Source organism: Parasteatoda tepidariorum, chromosome 8, assembly GCF_043381705.1.
Source record: "Parasteatoda tepidariorum isolate YZ-2023 chromosome 8, CAS_Ptep_4.0, whole genome shotgun sequence".
In the NCBI taxonomy this organism is placed as follows: Eukaryota; Metazoa; Arthropoda; class Arachnida; order Araneae; family Theridiidae; genus Parasteatoda; species Parasteatoda tepidariorum.
This window is the reverse complement of record NC_092211.1, coordinates 32,164,248-32,181,256: the sequence shown is the minus strand read 5'-3', so window position 1 is coordinate 32,181,256 and position 17,009 is coordinate 32,164,248. Positions and strand designations below refer to the sequence as shown.

Genomic DNA, 17,009 nt, shown 5'->3' with positions numbered 1-17,009 from the left:
TGTCATTTATTGGGAAAGACAAAATTTCTTTAAAATGATTGTATTTTATAGAACAAAAAACTTAAAAGTCCTTCAAAAATATTCAGATTTTAAAAAACTAATGTTTTAAAATATGGTATTGAATATTTTTAATTATATGGAATGAATATTTCAAGTGTTCTGTGATTGGCTATGTGTTAACATTTCACTCTCTTCTTATATTATATAAGAAGAGAGTGATTATATTATATTATATCATTCGGTTAGAATTTGTTGCAAAATACGATGGTAAATTGTCTTCTTTCTATTTGAGTCACAGTATCGTATGAACAAGCTTTAAAAAGTAGACTCATATAATTCAATTCAGTGCCATATTAATTTTGGAATAAATTTGAAGAAAAAACAGTCACGCTCTAAAAATTTTAAAACTGTTTAACCAATTAAATAATATTAATTTAATATAATATTAAATTAATATAATATTGTTAATTAATCAAAACAATTTGTTTACTTAGACCGAAAAATCGATTTTCTCACATGATATGGATATCTAATAAAATCAATTGTATTATACATTGCCTTAAAATGAAATAAATGGATAACACCTTAGTACTGAAAATGAAGTTTTAGATAAAATATTATCTTAAATAACATTACCACAACCTTTTTTGTTAAATATTTAATGTTTTTTTAACGGATAAACAATAGAGCAACAATACATAACCTTTACCCAGAACTTCTTTGCCTTTAGATGGAAACTATTCACTTTTACACTAAAGATAAATTTTAAAAGAACTCGTTCTGCCGTTTTATCTAAATTAATGATAAATTCTTGTGATATTAACAGTTTTTGTAACAAAACAAGATGCTTTGATAGCTTTATATGACAATTGTCGGAATTGCTTTTAAAATCGAAAAATATTACACGCGTTTTAGTTGTGGTTTATATAATCCTTCCGAAATTGATCATCCTTGTAACATGTCCTTGTTAAACTCCTTAATATCAAAAATATATTCCAGAGCATGAACAATGAAGCTAACTATTTTTGTAACATTTCTATTTTTTACATGTGTGTTGGGGGAAATTAATTACAATTCTGATGAGATCTCTAACAACCATGGTCGGAAATATTATGATGTGCATCAACGTTTGCAAGATGTCGCCGAAAATATTGAAACTTCGAAAACAATTGAAAGGGAAAAGGATTTTCTTATGAGAAATGATGTGCAAAATAAAATTCTTCTCATAAATTTTTTAAATCTTATCACCATGTTGATAAATATTAACAGCAATGCCACAAACAGCAGTTGTTATAATGATTTGGTATACATAAAGGAAAGTATCGATTTGAAGCATTTTCAGTATTCCTGGGCTTTAAAAAGTAAGTATTTAAACTTTTCGTGCTTTGTTTCCATTCCATAAAAAGTGAGAACAAAATAAGTGGTTTCAAAAATTATAGTTTTCAAAATTAATATACTCTAATCTAGCTTTCAAAATTATAGTTTCTATTACTCATATTTGGTTAAAAACACAAAATTGTAAAATAAATTAAACCGCATACATGGTTTTTAAGCCATAATGAATTTACCAAATATCACCGCATTTAACTAATTTTATCAATTATTATAAAACTATATTTATTGTTAATTTTACTAAAATTAATTAGCAAAGCGTTTCGGTAAAAATAATCGAGGTTTTTTGTGTTCCAATAGAGCAGTCAACACGCTAAATTTAATCACATTCTAGTACTAGTTCTGACCATAACTATTTTCTCCGTGTACGAAGCAATTATCTTTTCTGATATTAAGATTTATAACAAATCAAATTAAAGTTTCAAATTAATTGAAGTTTAAATAGTTAATAATTTTTGATTTTATTATTCAAGATATTTGTTTATGTTAAGTAATGTTATGACCGACGCAGCGTATTCAGCTGAAACTTTATTTATGATCAACTTTAGGCCATGGAACTTCATTTTGGCCAATTAATCATCTAGAAATCAATTCATCTATCAGATGTAACATCTAAAAATTTCGTACATCAGACGCAAATTATTAATTCTCCGTTTTAAAAATAACCTGAAATTTCCAAAAATGATTTAGATATCAGGAAGCAAATAGCCCTGCTGCGCAATGCAGAAAATGAATGCATCAAGCAATTGCAGCATTAATTATAGTAGTTTTTTTTATAAAAAAAATATTTTATTTCAGTGTTGGATTCATTTGGAAAGCCAGAAAGTGGAATATTAGAAGGAAATGTGAAGTGGCTAGGAGATTTTGATGAATGCAAAAGTGTTTATGCACCGAGGAACCGTGGCAGAGGAGGGTTTCAAGGACAATATTGCACCCTTCAAGTTACAGCTATGGTAGATTCTTAAAAACTAATTTTTTTAATTTTCTGATTAACTAGGAGGCTAAGCCCCCTGTTCGCTGATTCTCACCAATCCCGATGATTGCTTCGTTGTTTCTTGGCACAAAACAGTTGAAATTATTCAACTTAAAAAAATCATTTAAGCCAACACATGCCCCGTCTAAATATTTCCCTTATGATACTATTGAGATCTATTAGTGGACATAAATCATTTTTTGAAATAACATTTATAGTTAAAAGTAATATTGTTGTATCAAGTTTGGTGAGATCACAGCTGTAATTTAATATTATTGCTTAGCAAACCGACGAATATATTTTAAATACAATGTTTGCTCTCATCACTTTGTGTCTGAAGCAAAAAGTTAAGTTCTAAATCATTAAACGAGTCTCTTTAACAGTAATTATATATTAGTATATTAATGCAATTTGAATAAAAAAGTAATAATTTTAGGTTAGACTATATTTGAGGGTGCCCCTTGATTCTCGCCAAGTTGTGATCGCAGTCGATCGCCAAGCTGGGTGAAGTTGAAACCCACTCGTGATTCTGATTGGTTTAGATTTTAGCATTATTTTTAAATGTTCAACGGTATATGTGATTTCAGAGCTCCGTTAGTTCTACTCTGGATACCGGCTGGTGAGGTTGCTTTTGCTCCTGGTCAATAAGATCGAAGGTATGTGGACAGTCATAAAAAGGCACGTTAGAAAAAAATGTCACCGCCAGTCCGGTACCACAGACGCCGTTTTCGATTCGTATTTGGCCGAATTTATGTTGCGATGGAGGTATACAGATTCTCTTTATGATAAATTTTGACAGTATCTAACTGCTATTACAGAATTCTGTGCACCTTAATCTGAGGATATTTAAACTTAATGAAGAAGTGAATTGTATTTTTCCTTTTCTTTCTGTGCTTACTTCATTGATTTTTATTTCTATTCAAAATGCATTTTACTGTGTTTATTAATCTTGCTTACATTGGGTTCATTACAATTTTATAAAGTTTTGGCCGATGTTTTGTCGAAATTTTCCAATGCTTTATTGAAATATCATTATGTTCTGGCTGCCATTTCTGTTACCACGGTGTTCCGCGCAAGCAGGAACGGCGCCAAACATAAGTCGCCAATTTCACCAAGGGACACCCTCAAGCATATTTTTACCATTCACATTAGTATATTAATGTAATTTGAATTAAAAAATAAGCATTTTAAATGGTTAATAAGATCGGACACCAGTTTAAGTAACTTTATCTTAAAATATAACATAGAATTACGTCATTCTAATACTCGTAACAATAATAACAAACCCCTTAAACTCTTGGCACAGAGATGAGCACAGTAGGCCTAGGCTCTCTATGGGCTGTCGCGCCACTGAGTTTAGTCTAAACTCTTAATTTAGAAAACAAACAACAGTGCAGTTAAATAACTTTAAATTGGGTATAATATGAAAAAAACACAACTACTTCGATTTAGTAGGAACAACATATGACGCAATGCTAAACGAATGGAATTTAGTTGTTGTTTATTTAGTTATTGCTATTAGTAGTTGTTGTTATTTGTTTTAGTTGTTGTTGTTTATTTAGTTGTATTTAGTTTCAATAACTTTTCTTTATAATGCAATAAAATCTGGCGAGCAGCTATTTAAACGATCGAACACTTCGTTTGTTTATTTGTGGCTTGAAGTTAGGCTCGCAGAAAATGCCGCTCATGGGTTAAATTTAGTAGGAACAACACAACCTGTGACATAGGCTATATTATACCCAATTGTAGATTGTAGAAGAGTGCGAAAAGCTCTTTGCATTAGCTTATAGCTCTGCATTTCCTCTTTAAATTAGGAATACAAAAATATTTATAGGAGAACAATACCTTTATGACTTATATCGATTTTATGCGGATGACAACTAAACTAATATTCAAATTAATGTGGGAAAACTGGATCCTACCATGCGATTTTCCGAACAATAAAAATGCACCTTCAACAATGAAAAACTGCGACAGCGTCATGAAACTTTTATCTATAGTAAGATACAGTAAACTATTACAAATTAATATCATAAACATGTAAGAATTTTTATTTTAGAAGTATCTTCCACTCTCAATTGGTGTATGTTTACCAGACACATGTAATTCATCTGAGTTTAAGGATATAATTAATAATTCAAGTAAGTGAATATAATGTGCATTTTAGAATCATTAATGCAAATTTCTGAATTTGACAAAAAATTTCTTTTGAAAAAAAAATAGTACTATTCTATCTTAATTTTCTAAACAAACAATAAGAAAATTAAAATTAACAGATATTATTATTATTTTTTTAATGTTTACTATTTATTACGATAAATTTATACATAAAATAAAACTACTTTTAAAATGAAATAAAATCTAATTATGTTTCTTATAGAATTATGAGATATTTAATAAAAATAATATTTAAAAGAAATTCGTATTTAAATTAAACAAAAAACAACGTCGATAATTTTTTACACATGTCATTTTAATTCCAATCATATTTGTGTATAGGATATTTCTAATCACCACTTTCAACAAGTTCTTATCAAAACAAAAAGCATGGACTCTAGGGGATTTCAAAAGAATAGTTAAGTGAAGAAACAAATTAATTAAGAAATCTAGCGAATCGTTATTGAGGAAGATGGAATTAAAAGCATCAAAACCTGATTGATTGCCGGCTGTAACAGAAATTGAAAGATGATTATTTGAAGCAACTACAAGATTCATCAAGCCATCGAACTGGTTTTGGAGTTTTTAATTCCTCTCAACTCAGTAACAATTCGATTTCTGTAATTATTCTAGATTCATTCTATGTTCTTTTCTATATTCCTTTTCCCTCGCTTGAATTTTATTTTGCTGCCACAAATGTGCACATTTTCTTACTCCAATTTCTTAAAAAATATTCTAAAAATATATATAAAGTGTCGTAATTACGGAACATGTACAAATATAAGAGCTATAAAAAGTGTCTGATACCAGTTCTTTACAGATAACTTGAAAGAAGATTTGCTGCAATCTGTATATGCATTTATTGCGCATTCGAAATACTGTTGTTGTTGTTTCTAATGCCATTTGCCAGTTTCAGCAAGCCTGCTTCATTAAACTAAGCGAATTTAAGGCGGAGCGTGCGTCTCTTGTTTTTCAATGCCATCTTCTATGACTATGACTTCGACTTCAACCACACACACGTCACTGTCCGGCTTTAGGGTGAACCCGTTCATACATCCATTCATTCACCCACAAATCATAATATTGACCTTAACTAGAGATCGATGAATCTCCAATTCAGTACCCTCAGAGGTATGATATATTATGGGAACATGGAGGACTTTGTGTCCCGACTAATTTGAAGTGCATCAGTCACCATTCACTGCACGGGGAGTCTTCGACCTTCGGGGATCGAACTCATGACCTCTTTGACATGAGCCCAACGCCCTACTAACCAGGTTATCCCGGCCAGCAAATTTATATACTTAAATTGTCCCCATTCCCCACTGACTGACTCATTATTAATTTTTTCATTTGCAATGCAGTAAGAAAGCTAAAATTTGTACCATGAGGTAATTAGAGAAATTAAAAAATTTCTTTCTGGTATTTTGTAATTATAAAGGTAATGGGGAAGTAATTAGCATAATTCTTAGTAATTGTAAAAAATTTTTTTTATATAAGTCTCATATTTGGATCTTGTACTTTTTAAGAGATAAAATGCAAAAGTAAAAAAATGTTTTATTTCCTTATTTTGTTATGATCTGGTTAATCATGGGGTAATCAGCTTTAACTGAGAGTAATGCTATACTAAACATTTTTACCAAGATTGAAGTCTCTAACTTTGAACAATGTGTCTCATCATATTATAAAAAAAAAAGCTAAAACAGCTTCACTTTGATATTTTGTAATTATTGGGGTAATTGGGAGTATTTACTTAATGGAAGATACTGCTCAATAACAACTCGTTTTTGAAAAGATAAAGGTCTTAAATTTTAACCTTATGTTTCTTATCAGATGAAGAGAAAACAAAAACAAAAAAAGAATACTTTCGATATTTTGTATCGTTCATCAGGGATTGTTCAGAAAATGAAATCTTTCAACAGTAATTTTATTCCACTGACAGGCCTGTGTAGGTGTCAAGGAGCTGACAATCCAACAGAAAGGTTCTTTGTTCGAATCCTGATCAAGGCATGGATGTTTTTTTCATACTATCCGTTTCCGTACTATCCGTCCTTACTATGGGAGCAACGTTGGCTCACCTAATATGGTGCCCCTGAAAGAGTGACCAACAAATCTGTCCTTCAGATGCCTGTATTGACAAAAGTCATCCTCCAAGTGGGAATTGGAAAAAAAATAATTTCCTACCCTCAACGCAATAAAGACAGAAAAAAAAGGACGAACTAGCTGGTAACCGAAAGTGTAGAGTTATGTAATCTAGTAACTTCAAATAAAGTTGCTGAAATAACTGTTTTACAGTACCGCCGATAATTAACTAATAATACAATGTGATAATATGCCTGAAAATATAGCTATTTTCTACAATTTTCTAATTTGTAAAATTTTTTTCAGGTTATTTGCCGGCTTTAAGTCGATTCGGTATCGATTTGAATGTAACTTCTGCACATTGTAAACCCAAGTCATTAAAGATGAGTAATGGAGGAATTGTCACAATGTAAATATAATTTTAACATTTTTCATAACATTTGCTGTATTGGTTGCGTAATTGCTGTTAATCACATGGTTGAGTCAAATTACGTGGTTGTGCATGGCATGTTAGGATTACAGCTTTTAGTCTTAGGTTTATTATCACGCTGAATCAATTTTTAGATAAGACGAAACAAAATCGACATAGAAACTATCACTAGTGAGTAGAGGGAAAATAAGAAATCAAAACCGGTTTGATAAATGAGACTTAGAGCTGTATTAATAATCACTTTTCATGTTCTCCTTATTTTCTCAGGCAATCAAACAGCTTTCGTTGTTTCGTACACCCAACTGTGATCTGTGGTCAGATCGATTAAATTTTTATTTTTCCTCGCTTAAATGTTAATATTTGATCCTCAGTTTATAAACTTTTTTGAAATCATTTTAATAAAGATTCTAAACACATATATAAATGACCAATTTTACGAAATACCCTTTAGATGCACGTAGAAGGCGTTGTCAGTTTAAAATTATTGTTTCTTATTTATAAAGAGGGAGGGGTTTACATGTAAGATTTCGATATCCTTATTATATTGAAATATTTTTTTTAAAATCCTTAAAATTAGAATACGTACAAATTATTATTATTATTTTTTAATACAAAAAACTTTGGAAATATGATTTCTTTAAAATTCGATTTCTTATGAACTATTCAGCTGATTTCGCTCAAATTTTAAAGTTTGTCGTGCAAAAGTTGCATTCGCTTAAATGATGTAAGAAATTGCTTACCTTACAATTAAAATTTTTTTCAACTATTATTAAATAAAATAATAAATATTTACTAAAGGTAATTTTTTGTACTGAACTATCTTTGGATAAATGAATTTAATAATTGTGTGCAATATTTTTTTTTGATTCCCTTAATTAGTTCTCAAGATATGAGAGAAATACACAAAAAATAAAATTAGCAATAAGGGGTCCAAACTTCGACCCGCTCTCCGGACCAAAAAATTGGAACCATATATTTCACTGAGTGTGTCTTTTTTTAAAAAATATATTTTGAAAGTCAGAAATCCAAATCCGGTGAAAAAATGGGGATTTTTTCAGAGAAAGTAGGTTTTTATGTCTAATCTTGTAATTTAAAGTATTCTCGGCATTAAGTAATTAGCATATTTGAGTTCACTATCTGATTGAGTCCTAGAACGGGAAAATCTGAATTAGATTAGATCATAAGTTATTCAGGGTAATCCGTTTTTTTTCTTTATTTCTTTTTTTGCGCACTGCACACAATTTTATTTTAAAGGAAACAGATGAATATCAAACATTTTATTATACTTTTGAATATTCCGGAATTATTATTTATAGAAATAAATCACTTTCCATAAAATTTTAAACTTTTTTGTTCCCGTGTTTTAGTTTATCATACCCTCGTTATTCTTTTTTAAAAAAATTTCACATTGTATTTCAGATGCATAATGTCGGTATTTTTTCTGCTCGTTATCTTGGGGAGTTCTGTAACTGCTTTCAAATACTTTGCTGACATCAACGCTACAAAAGATTCATGCAAAAGCATTGCAACGACAAATGGTTGCTCGCCAGAACAAATGTCCATTGGGAGTTTAGAAGAACCATCGGAATTTAATGAAAGATCGCCAAATAGACTAAAAGGTAGAATTTATTCTTAATTCAAGTTCTTTTTTTTTTAAAAAAAAAAAGCGCAAATGGAATATCACACATTCAAAAAAATACATATTTTATTTCTAAGAATTCCAGACAATTGTGTTTGCAACTTTAGTTCAAAGCTAATGTCAGATTATACTATAAATATTTTATGTACAGAAGATTATCTATATTTAAGCATTTAATATTGCTATGTAGATTAGACTATAAAGTATTGTTTCTGATGTTTTTTCACCTGCTGAATTTAATGAGACTATACAAAAGTCGGTAGAATAAATAATTCAACAAATGTGTTTAAGTATAAAAAGTACTTCTTTTCTCATAAACTTATGTAACAACTTCTCAACTAACAACTTTCTCATAAACTTATGTCATAACTACTCAGGAGCTATTCAATTTGCAAGGTACATTTTTTGATGCAACTTTTTACTCTGAATTAAATGATCAATCCTGAGACTATGGGACTTAGAGTTCAGAAGTTATAAGCGTTTTATGTACAAAAAGTAAAATTTTGCCCTTATTCTTAATTGCAAATCTTACATTGCTATCCAGAAAAGTGAGGTATAGTTTTCCTCGCATTTTTTCTCCTTCAATCGAATGAGAACAAACACGAACTAATAGGGGTGTCTGTATAGCAATGCAAGACACGTAAATAAGTGTAAGCACGCAATTATACTTTTGTACATAAAATACTTAAAACTTCTAAATGACTAGTCCCATTGTCTTGAGGTTGATTTCTCAACGGACGAAATGTCAACGAACGAAATCAAACTAAATCTTTCACAACCCTGAATGTATCACTTGTTTATTTATTGCTATACATGCATATGAAGTCTAGTAGGCTCTCGCTAAGTCAAAGAGCATGTAGCCCAAGAGAGAGAATCAGATATCATAAAGATATATCCAAGGATACGGGTTGACTCAAACCAGCTACCCCAACACCACAATCGATTCAGCTTTGTAAAGCTGTTCACTAAATTGTGATAACTCTTCTTCAATTTTACAAGGGCTTGAAACGTATTTGGTAAAGAGGACGCAAATCTACAGGTATGTAACAATAAGCAAATACTTGGAATAGTTAATTTTTTTAATTATTTGTTTTGCAGGGGCCTCCCACTCCGAGCAGTCTCACCTTTCCACCAAACGTTATCCAAAATAACGAATAGAAAACTTACTAAATGAATGATTTAAATACCGTGTGTTTTTTTTTAATCAGAAATTTCTTTACCATATAAGTTTGATAATTTTGCCAAAATTTTTACAATATAAGTTTGATAATTTTGCCAAAATTTTTACCATATAAGTTTGATAATTTTGCCAAAACATTACGCCATGTAGTAATAATGTTTGAAATAAAATAATACAATTAAGCAGGTTTAAAGGACAGTGACAACTTTTGTCATGAAGAATCGAAAGCATTGTTAACGCAGTAAGGGTACCATTTCTCATTTTTCGACTCTATGACATTTAAAGTATCTAAATGCAAAACTCTATTTTTTCTACTGTTTATAAAAAAATAATTCAGGTTTGTTTTAATAAAAAAAGTGCAGTGCAAGTCATTGCGTACTTAATGCCGAATAGTTTCTTAAATGTTTAGTTAAATAGGACTTTCTTACTAAACATAAAATGTTTGCTTTTCTCTGTTTAGTTTTCATGGACACGTATGACCCTTTCCTGAACTGTTTTTGCCTTTTTACAAATGGTTCAAAATTACTCAACACCGATGCTACCGAAGGACAACTATTATGTCTACATGGTATTCGATTTTTGAGCATGGCATGGGTTATTTTAGGTCATGTGTACTCATCTTCTATGATTGTTATTAGTGAGTATAATTCTCATGTTTCATTTTCATCACTACGCCAGCCAGGTGGCCGAGGAGTCAGCGTGCCTGACTGCGAAGCCAATGTATTTGGGTTCGAACTCCATTCAGTGCATGGATGTTTCTCTCTATGTGTTTTTCTGTAACATGTGAATGTGGCCCACCCTATGAATGGGTATTTGTGGCAGTGTGGAATGGGTAATGCTGCTTGTCTCAGTGATAAAGGGACGCCCGGTGGTTGAGTGGTAGCTCTTCGCGCTGCCGTGTCACAGGTCCTGGGTTCGATCCTCAGGCCGGACAAGGTTGACTCAGCCTTTCATCCCTTCAGTGGGTTTATCGACCCACTGAATGAGTATAAAGCATGCTTGGGAACTAAGCACTGGGGGTTTTACGTTCGGCTGACCACATAACCGGAACATCTGCTCCTGCACCCCAGAGCCCAAGGTTAAGAAATCTGAGATGAGCACAGTAGGCCTTGGCCCTCTATGGGCTGTCGTGCCAATGAGTTTAGTTCTGTGATAAAGGTTCACAGGTGCCCACCGGGTAACGTTAAATGAGCAACACTTCCGGTATCCTCCAAGGCAAAAAAAACTAGAGTTCAGTCCCCTCCCCCATTAGAAAAATATATATCATTGCCACAAGAAACAGTGAAATATTCTCCGAAGAGCCATTTTATAGAGTTATAATACAGCTTTTGATAGTATTATAACTTCTTACTACTTGCGAGGTATTCTGTATTTTAATTTTAAACTCGCGTGAATACGAATCATGGCATTGGACTTTAAACTGGCTTGAATATGAATCGTGTTATTGGGATTTAAAAACATGCAAATATTATATATAAATCCAATCTCACGATATGGGATTTTTAAATCTCGTGAATAGAAATCGCGATGTAAATTTTTAAATCACGTGAATATGAATCGCAGCTCGTCTTTTTTGAATCAGGTAAATACGAAAATCGTTGTTTGATGTTAAAATCGCAATATTAGCAGATTCCAGCGCAGTTCCGAAGATTCCGAAAATCCACCAAATCAAAAGAATCGAATTGTCGGAAGAATCACATGTATATTAGCGTCTCCTTAACGGGATTTAGCATAAGTTTTAAAACTTCGTCAGATTATAAGTTTTTGATTCGCAGACGTTCGCAAAACACTAATGATCTTGATATATGCGCAATTCTTTGATATTGGCGGAAAAATCAAATGCCCTGCTTTTCGTTTTTGGATCCTGAAGAATGATATGAAAAATCCTGAATTCCGGGCTACCATCACCCCTGTTATTACTGTGTACCTCAATTATGTAAAAAATTTATAACAACAATGGATAATATAGAACATATAGTATATATTCATATAAATCCAGTAGTACTCCAGTAGTAATCCAGTAGTACTCTGTTCTTAAGTCTATTTCAGATAAATTTTAAACTCATAAAATCGGAAATTCTAAACAAACACATAATACCGTTAAAAATAATCATCTCTTAAATATAAAAAACATAATTATGCTGGATGTTCTATAAATATTACCTTTGAAATTTTCCTTAAAAAATGGAGCTAATAGGTTTGAAATTATAAAATTTGAAATTATAAAATAATATTTTAGATATTATTTTCGCTATAAAATAATATTTATTTAGAAAAATGGAAAACTTTATTGGTTTGGAAGATGAAAAACTTTTTTCAACCTGACTTATTATTATGCATATATACAGTGGTGGCCAAAAGTGTGGACATTTTTTGAAAGTTTCATGTTTTTCAACTTTGTGTGCTTGTAGAATATAATAATTTTCACTTAATTACAAACGTTTGTATATCAAATTGAAGGTAAATTAGTGTAAAGTTTTGCAACTAATAGTAAGATCCATCTTATCTTTGCATTTTTTTAAAGTGATGAAAACTTTCAAAAAATGTCCACACTTTTGGCCACCACTGTGTATTATTAATTTTACATAGTCTAATAAAGATTTGATTTTAAGAATTCAAATTAGACGAATTTTATAAGTGCCTCATGTACCACAAACAGTAATTTTATTTTTTGTTTCATTTCAAAGAATCTCTTATGAGTGCAATACCACTTGTTGACAATTTACCTTTCCAAGCCGTACTTAATGGATGGTATGCAGTTGATTCCTTTTTTGTACTCAGGTGAGTTAATTTATTTTTTGGGCATGCTAAAATTTTTAGGCGTTTTTAATATATTTTATGAACACAAAAGAGTTATCAAAATGAAAGTGCTGTTAAAAAGAATTTTTTTAATAATATAACGATGAATATATTGTCTTTACAATCAATCCAATCACATTACTTATTCTTTTATATACAAATATTGAAAATATTTAACGCTGATATTGTTATGAAAGAAGCTAAAAACACTTTTGATCTGTAATACAGGTTTGTGATACGATTGTATGATTATTTGTGAATTGAAATTGTTTACCATACTTTTGCGAAACACTTTGTTTGCTCGTGTTACATCCTAATAGTAAATTAACTTGGGCCTTCACTGGACAAATACTCATGAATCTCTTTCATATATGGAGTAATGTAACATTAATTTTTTTTTTTGTCGTTCGCTTGTTTAGGCAGTGGGGGTACGATTGCTCCTGTTTTTCAGTGGCGCCATCTATGGCCAGGAATTCGACTTCTGCCATGCGATTCACACAACCACAACCCGTTTATAGGGCGGGTCATATTCATACACATTCACTCACAAAGGAGAAAGTACATAGAACACACACAGAGAGAAACATCCATGCCTTGTTCAGGATTCGAACCCAGGACCTTTCTGATGCAAGGACAGTTCCCTGCCCTCTACACAGGCCGGTCGGCATTAATTATTATAGGTACTATATATAAATAATTGATTTATCCAATATTTTATAGCCATTAGTAGGTCTCTTTTATGTATTTGTCCGATTCTCCCCTTTATTTTCAGCGTTACTGTTCAGTCAGGAGAGAAGGTCTTAGCACAGATCAATTTAATAGTGTGACGCAACAAACGTACGCTGCGCAGTAGAGGTAAATTAGAAAAATGCCAGTACGCTCGGGCTACTAAGTGCGTAGGAGGGAGATACGAAAGATATCACTTCTCTTGCACAGATTCTTGCTTATGGTAACCCGTGCTAAATCCTTTCTCTTTTCTAGGAGGTATTGATTCAAGCTAGATAGGGCCTAGATAAATTTCTCCAATTCACATCTTCCTGTGAAATTTAAAATAGAATTGAAAAATGTTTAAGTTTTTATAATTTTTCTTATCGTGCTTAAAACTTTGAACTTCAGTATACCTCTGTGTTGTATTTTGTATTTTGAACGTGTTTATATTTTACAGTGGATTTTTGTTGGCTTATCTATATTTTCAAGAATGTGACAAAAGACAAGGAAAAACATCATGGCTCTACTTCTACGTCCATCGCTATTTGAGGTGAGAAAAAACATGACACTGAAAATAAATGTTGTTATAGAATTTAGAATACACGATTTTAAAAAAAATACATATAACGCAAACGATTAATTAGTTTATCGATATATAATAACATATATACGTGTTTGTAAAATTTATATACAAAGAAAATTTCAAACAAATACTGAAAGTTTTTTTTAAACAAATATTTATTCAAAATAATTTTATAAGGAAATAATATGTATATTTTGGCTTTTTAACTAAAAAATAAAGGGTTGTTTCACATTATAGTATTAAGCCACCTTTATTTACCATGCACTTTTCGGCAGATTTGTTTTTACTGTACTAGTCTGTAACTTCTTAACCAGGAAAGTTTAATTAAACATTTAGCTTATACCGAGCCATTTTAGTATTTTTTTAAAAACTTTTCTGTAATATTTTCTATAAGTTTTGCTGCACAATTAAATTGAATCCGAAGCCCCTGGTAATGCCAAGAAATACAAATAATTTATATTTCTGAATATTTTTGATGTAGTGGTGTTCTTGAATAAGTTTTAAAATTTCAAGCGCCTACTTTTGTATTCTAACAAAATCAAATAATATTTACTATCAATCTTAAAATTTGCTGCTAAAATTGATTCTCGTTCACAAAGACGTGTTTTTCACAAGTAGATAGTTTAAAATTATTGCAATTTATACTACACTGTAAAAACTTAAGTGCATCTTGACACCAAAAATAGTGGCAACAACTTCACACCGAAAGTGGTATAATTAAGCACTGTAGATAGTTCTTTGTGTGATTAAATTTCAAGGACAATTCTTAGGCTAAATACCGAACACAACTTTTGATCAGAGTAGATGCCACCATTTATGATATTCAGTAACATTTAATTTGCCCTTTAACTGAATAAGACATGATATATACATAGGAGTTACATTTTGATGATACAATTTAAAGTAAGATAAATTTAGTTTAGAACGTATACACATTAATTCTTAAAATAAAATTAATTTGTATATTAAATATGCAAATAGAACAGAGAGATTGTTAAATTAAATTTGAGTTGGGTTTAAGAGAACGTATAGTAAATTAAACATTATAAAATTATTTAATACAATTTACTGATATTTTAAAATTTTAAACATTATCCTTATTACACGATGAAAAACATACATGCACTTTACAATGGTCACCTTTTGTTTCTGTGGATGCATAATCGCGTACAAGATAACGAATTCAAGCTATTGTGAACTTGATTGTCAGCAATTTGGCTACGATATCCGAATTACGACAAAACCAGTGTTTTTGAAAGTGAAAATAATTCATGAATAGTGTGAATGCACGTGAGCTAGGTGTACGCTCTCTCCATTATTGGTCTTTAGATTTAACTAAACCCTTTAAAGTGTAGATGAATTCCCGATTTGGTTGTTGTTGTTGACGTATGCCTGTTTTAGGCATAGGGGGAGCGACTGTTCTTGTTTTCCAGTGGCGCCATCTATGGCCAAGAATTCGACTTCTGTCACACCTATTGATAGGGCAGACCAATTCATTCATCCACAGATCGTAATTTTGACCTGAATCAGAGAACGATCAATCTCCAATCCAGTACCCCCAGAGGTATTGATTTGTTATGGGAACATGGAAGACTTTTGGGACTCGACAGATTTAACGTACATCAGTCACTTTACTACACGTCGAGTCATCGGCCGGCAGGGTTCGAACCCACGAACTCTCGGACGTGTGCCCAGTGCCCTACCGACCAGACTATCCCGGCTCCGCCCGATTTGGTATTAACTAGAAATAATGTGTTTTTTGACTTAATTTTTGGATTGTGCAATATCAGATTTGAAGGTAAATTACACCATTATTTTTACAGCGTTGAAAATAGTTTATTTCATAGAAATATTTCCTCGCCTGCTAGGAAATTGTGATATGTACGTTCTTTTAAACAATTTTAAATTGTGTTCTTTGTCATTATTTTCACTCAAACCTTTTCAAATATTATAGGCTGAATCAATAAATTTCAATATTTTTTATTTTTAAAAAAAGGTTAAAAGCTGAATTTATAAAATTCTTTACTCACTAAATTTTATAATTCACAGGTTAACACCAGTTTACATGATGGTTCTGGCGTTTTTTGCTACAATCATGCCTCTACTGGGATCCGGACCTTTTTGGACTGAGGATAATGTTGATATAGGCTGCCGGCCAGAATGGTGGTCAAACTTGATTTACTTAAACAATTTCCTACAGGATGGCACTAATCAGGTATGAATTTAAATTTGTGTGGTGAACCACCTTCTCACCAGATGGCGATGAACTTTGCTCGCCAGGTGGCAGTACAAAACTTTCCTTTCAAGGAAATGACTTTTCTATAAGATGGCAACATCTCTGCGTTAAAACCTTAGTTTCAAGAAATGGCAACAGGTCAATTATATAACATTCATTCAATCTTGCTGACTGATGAACTTACACCATTTTTGAATTGCTGCTGTCGCTAATCATGTCCGTCTTTCTACTTGTAACTTAATATAATTTCTTTTATGTTTTATTATTATTAAACTGTGTTGATAGTTAACTTTTATTGAATCAATTTATTTAATATATTTAACCTAATCACCACAGATTGGTGACCCTAAAATAATGCAACCTTCTAAAACTTACTACATCGGCAATCCTCTTGTAAGGGAAGGTTTTCTATCTTCCTACTATGTGCGATTTTGGATAAATAAAAACGAAGTAAATTGGAGACATCACAACATTTAATATACACAGTTATTTACAAGTTAATATAAAATATATAAATCCATTAATACTTTTACATCCCAATGTCTGGAACGTCAATATAGTAATTATTATTATTGAGTTGTCTTAGCAACGTTGTTTTTATTTTTCATAAAACTAAATATAAATGCTTGTTATGTTATTGCTCTTGCGCACCACAGCACTCCCCCCCTAGTGAGTTACTCGAACGATGAAGAACCTCATGTGTAACGTGCTGGAATGCGCACTGTACGTCCAGATCTAGTCACTTGGGGTGGAATAACAAGCTTCACTCTTTTGTTTCCATTGCCTTGCTTTGTAGCAGCTTTAGAAATTGTAGACGATGAAATAGGCCC

At 31.5% G+C, this 17,009-nt stretch overlaps 1 protein-coding gene across 1 annotated transcript in view; it reads left to right on the top strand.

The window, feature by feature from the left end:
* Positions 1-754: 754 nt before the first annotated feature.
* Positions 755-17,009, top strand: part of LOC139426310 (nose resistant to fluoxetine protein 6-like) — a 27,443-nt gene continuing 11,188 nt past the window's right edge. Inside the window, exons 1-9 of the mRNA XM_071184594.1 lie at positions 755-1,361; positions 2,191-2,345; positions 4,425-4,506; positions 6,911-7,013; positions 8,454-8,653; positions 10,314-10,490; positions 12,541-12,634; positions 13,818-13,910; positions 15,993-16,158. Coding sequence (XP_071040695.1) covers positions 1,010-1,361; positions 2,191-2,345; positions 4,425-4,506; positions 6,911-7,013; positions 8,454-8,653; positions 10,314-10,490; positions 12,541-12,634; positions 13,818-13,910; positions 15,993-16,158 — 1,422 coding nt within the window. The 5' untranslated portion in view covers positions 755-1,009. The remainder of the gene's footprint in view (positions 1,362-2,190; positions 2,346-4,424; positions 4,507-6,910; positions 7,014-8,453; positions 8,654-10,313; positions 10,491-12,540; positions 12,635-13,817; positions 13,911-15,992; positions 16,159-17,009) is intronic.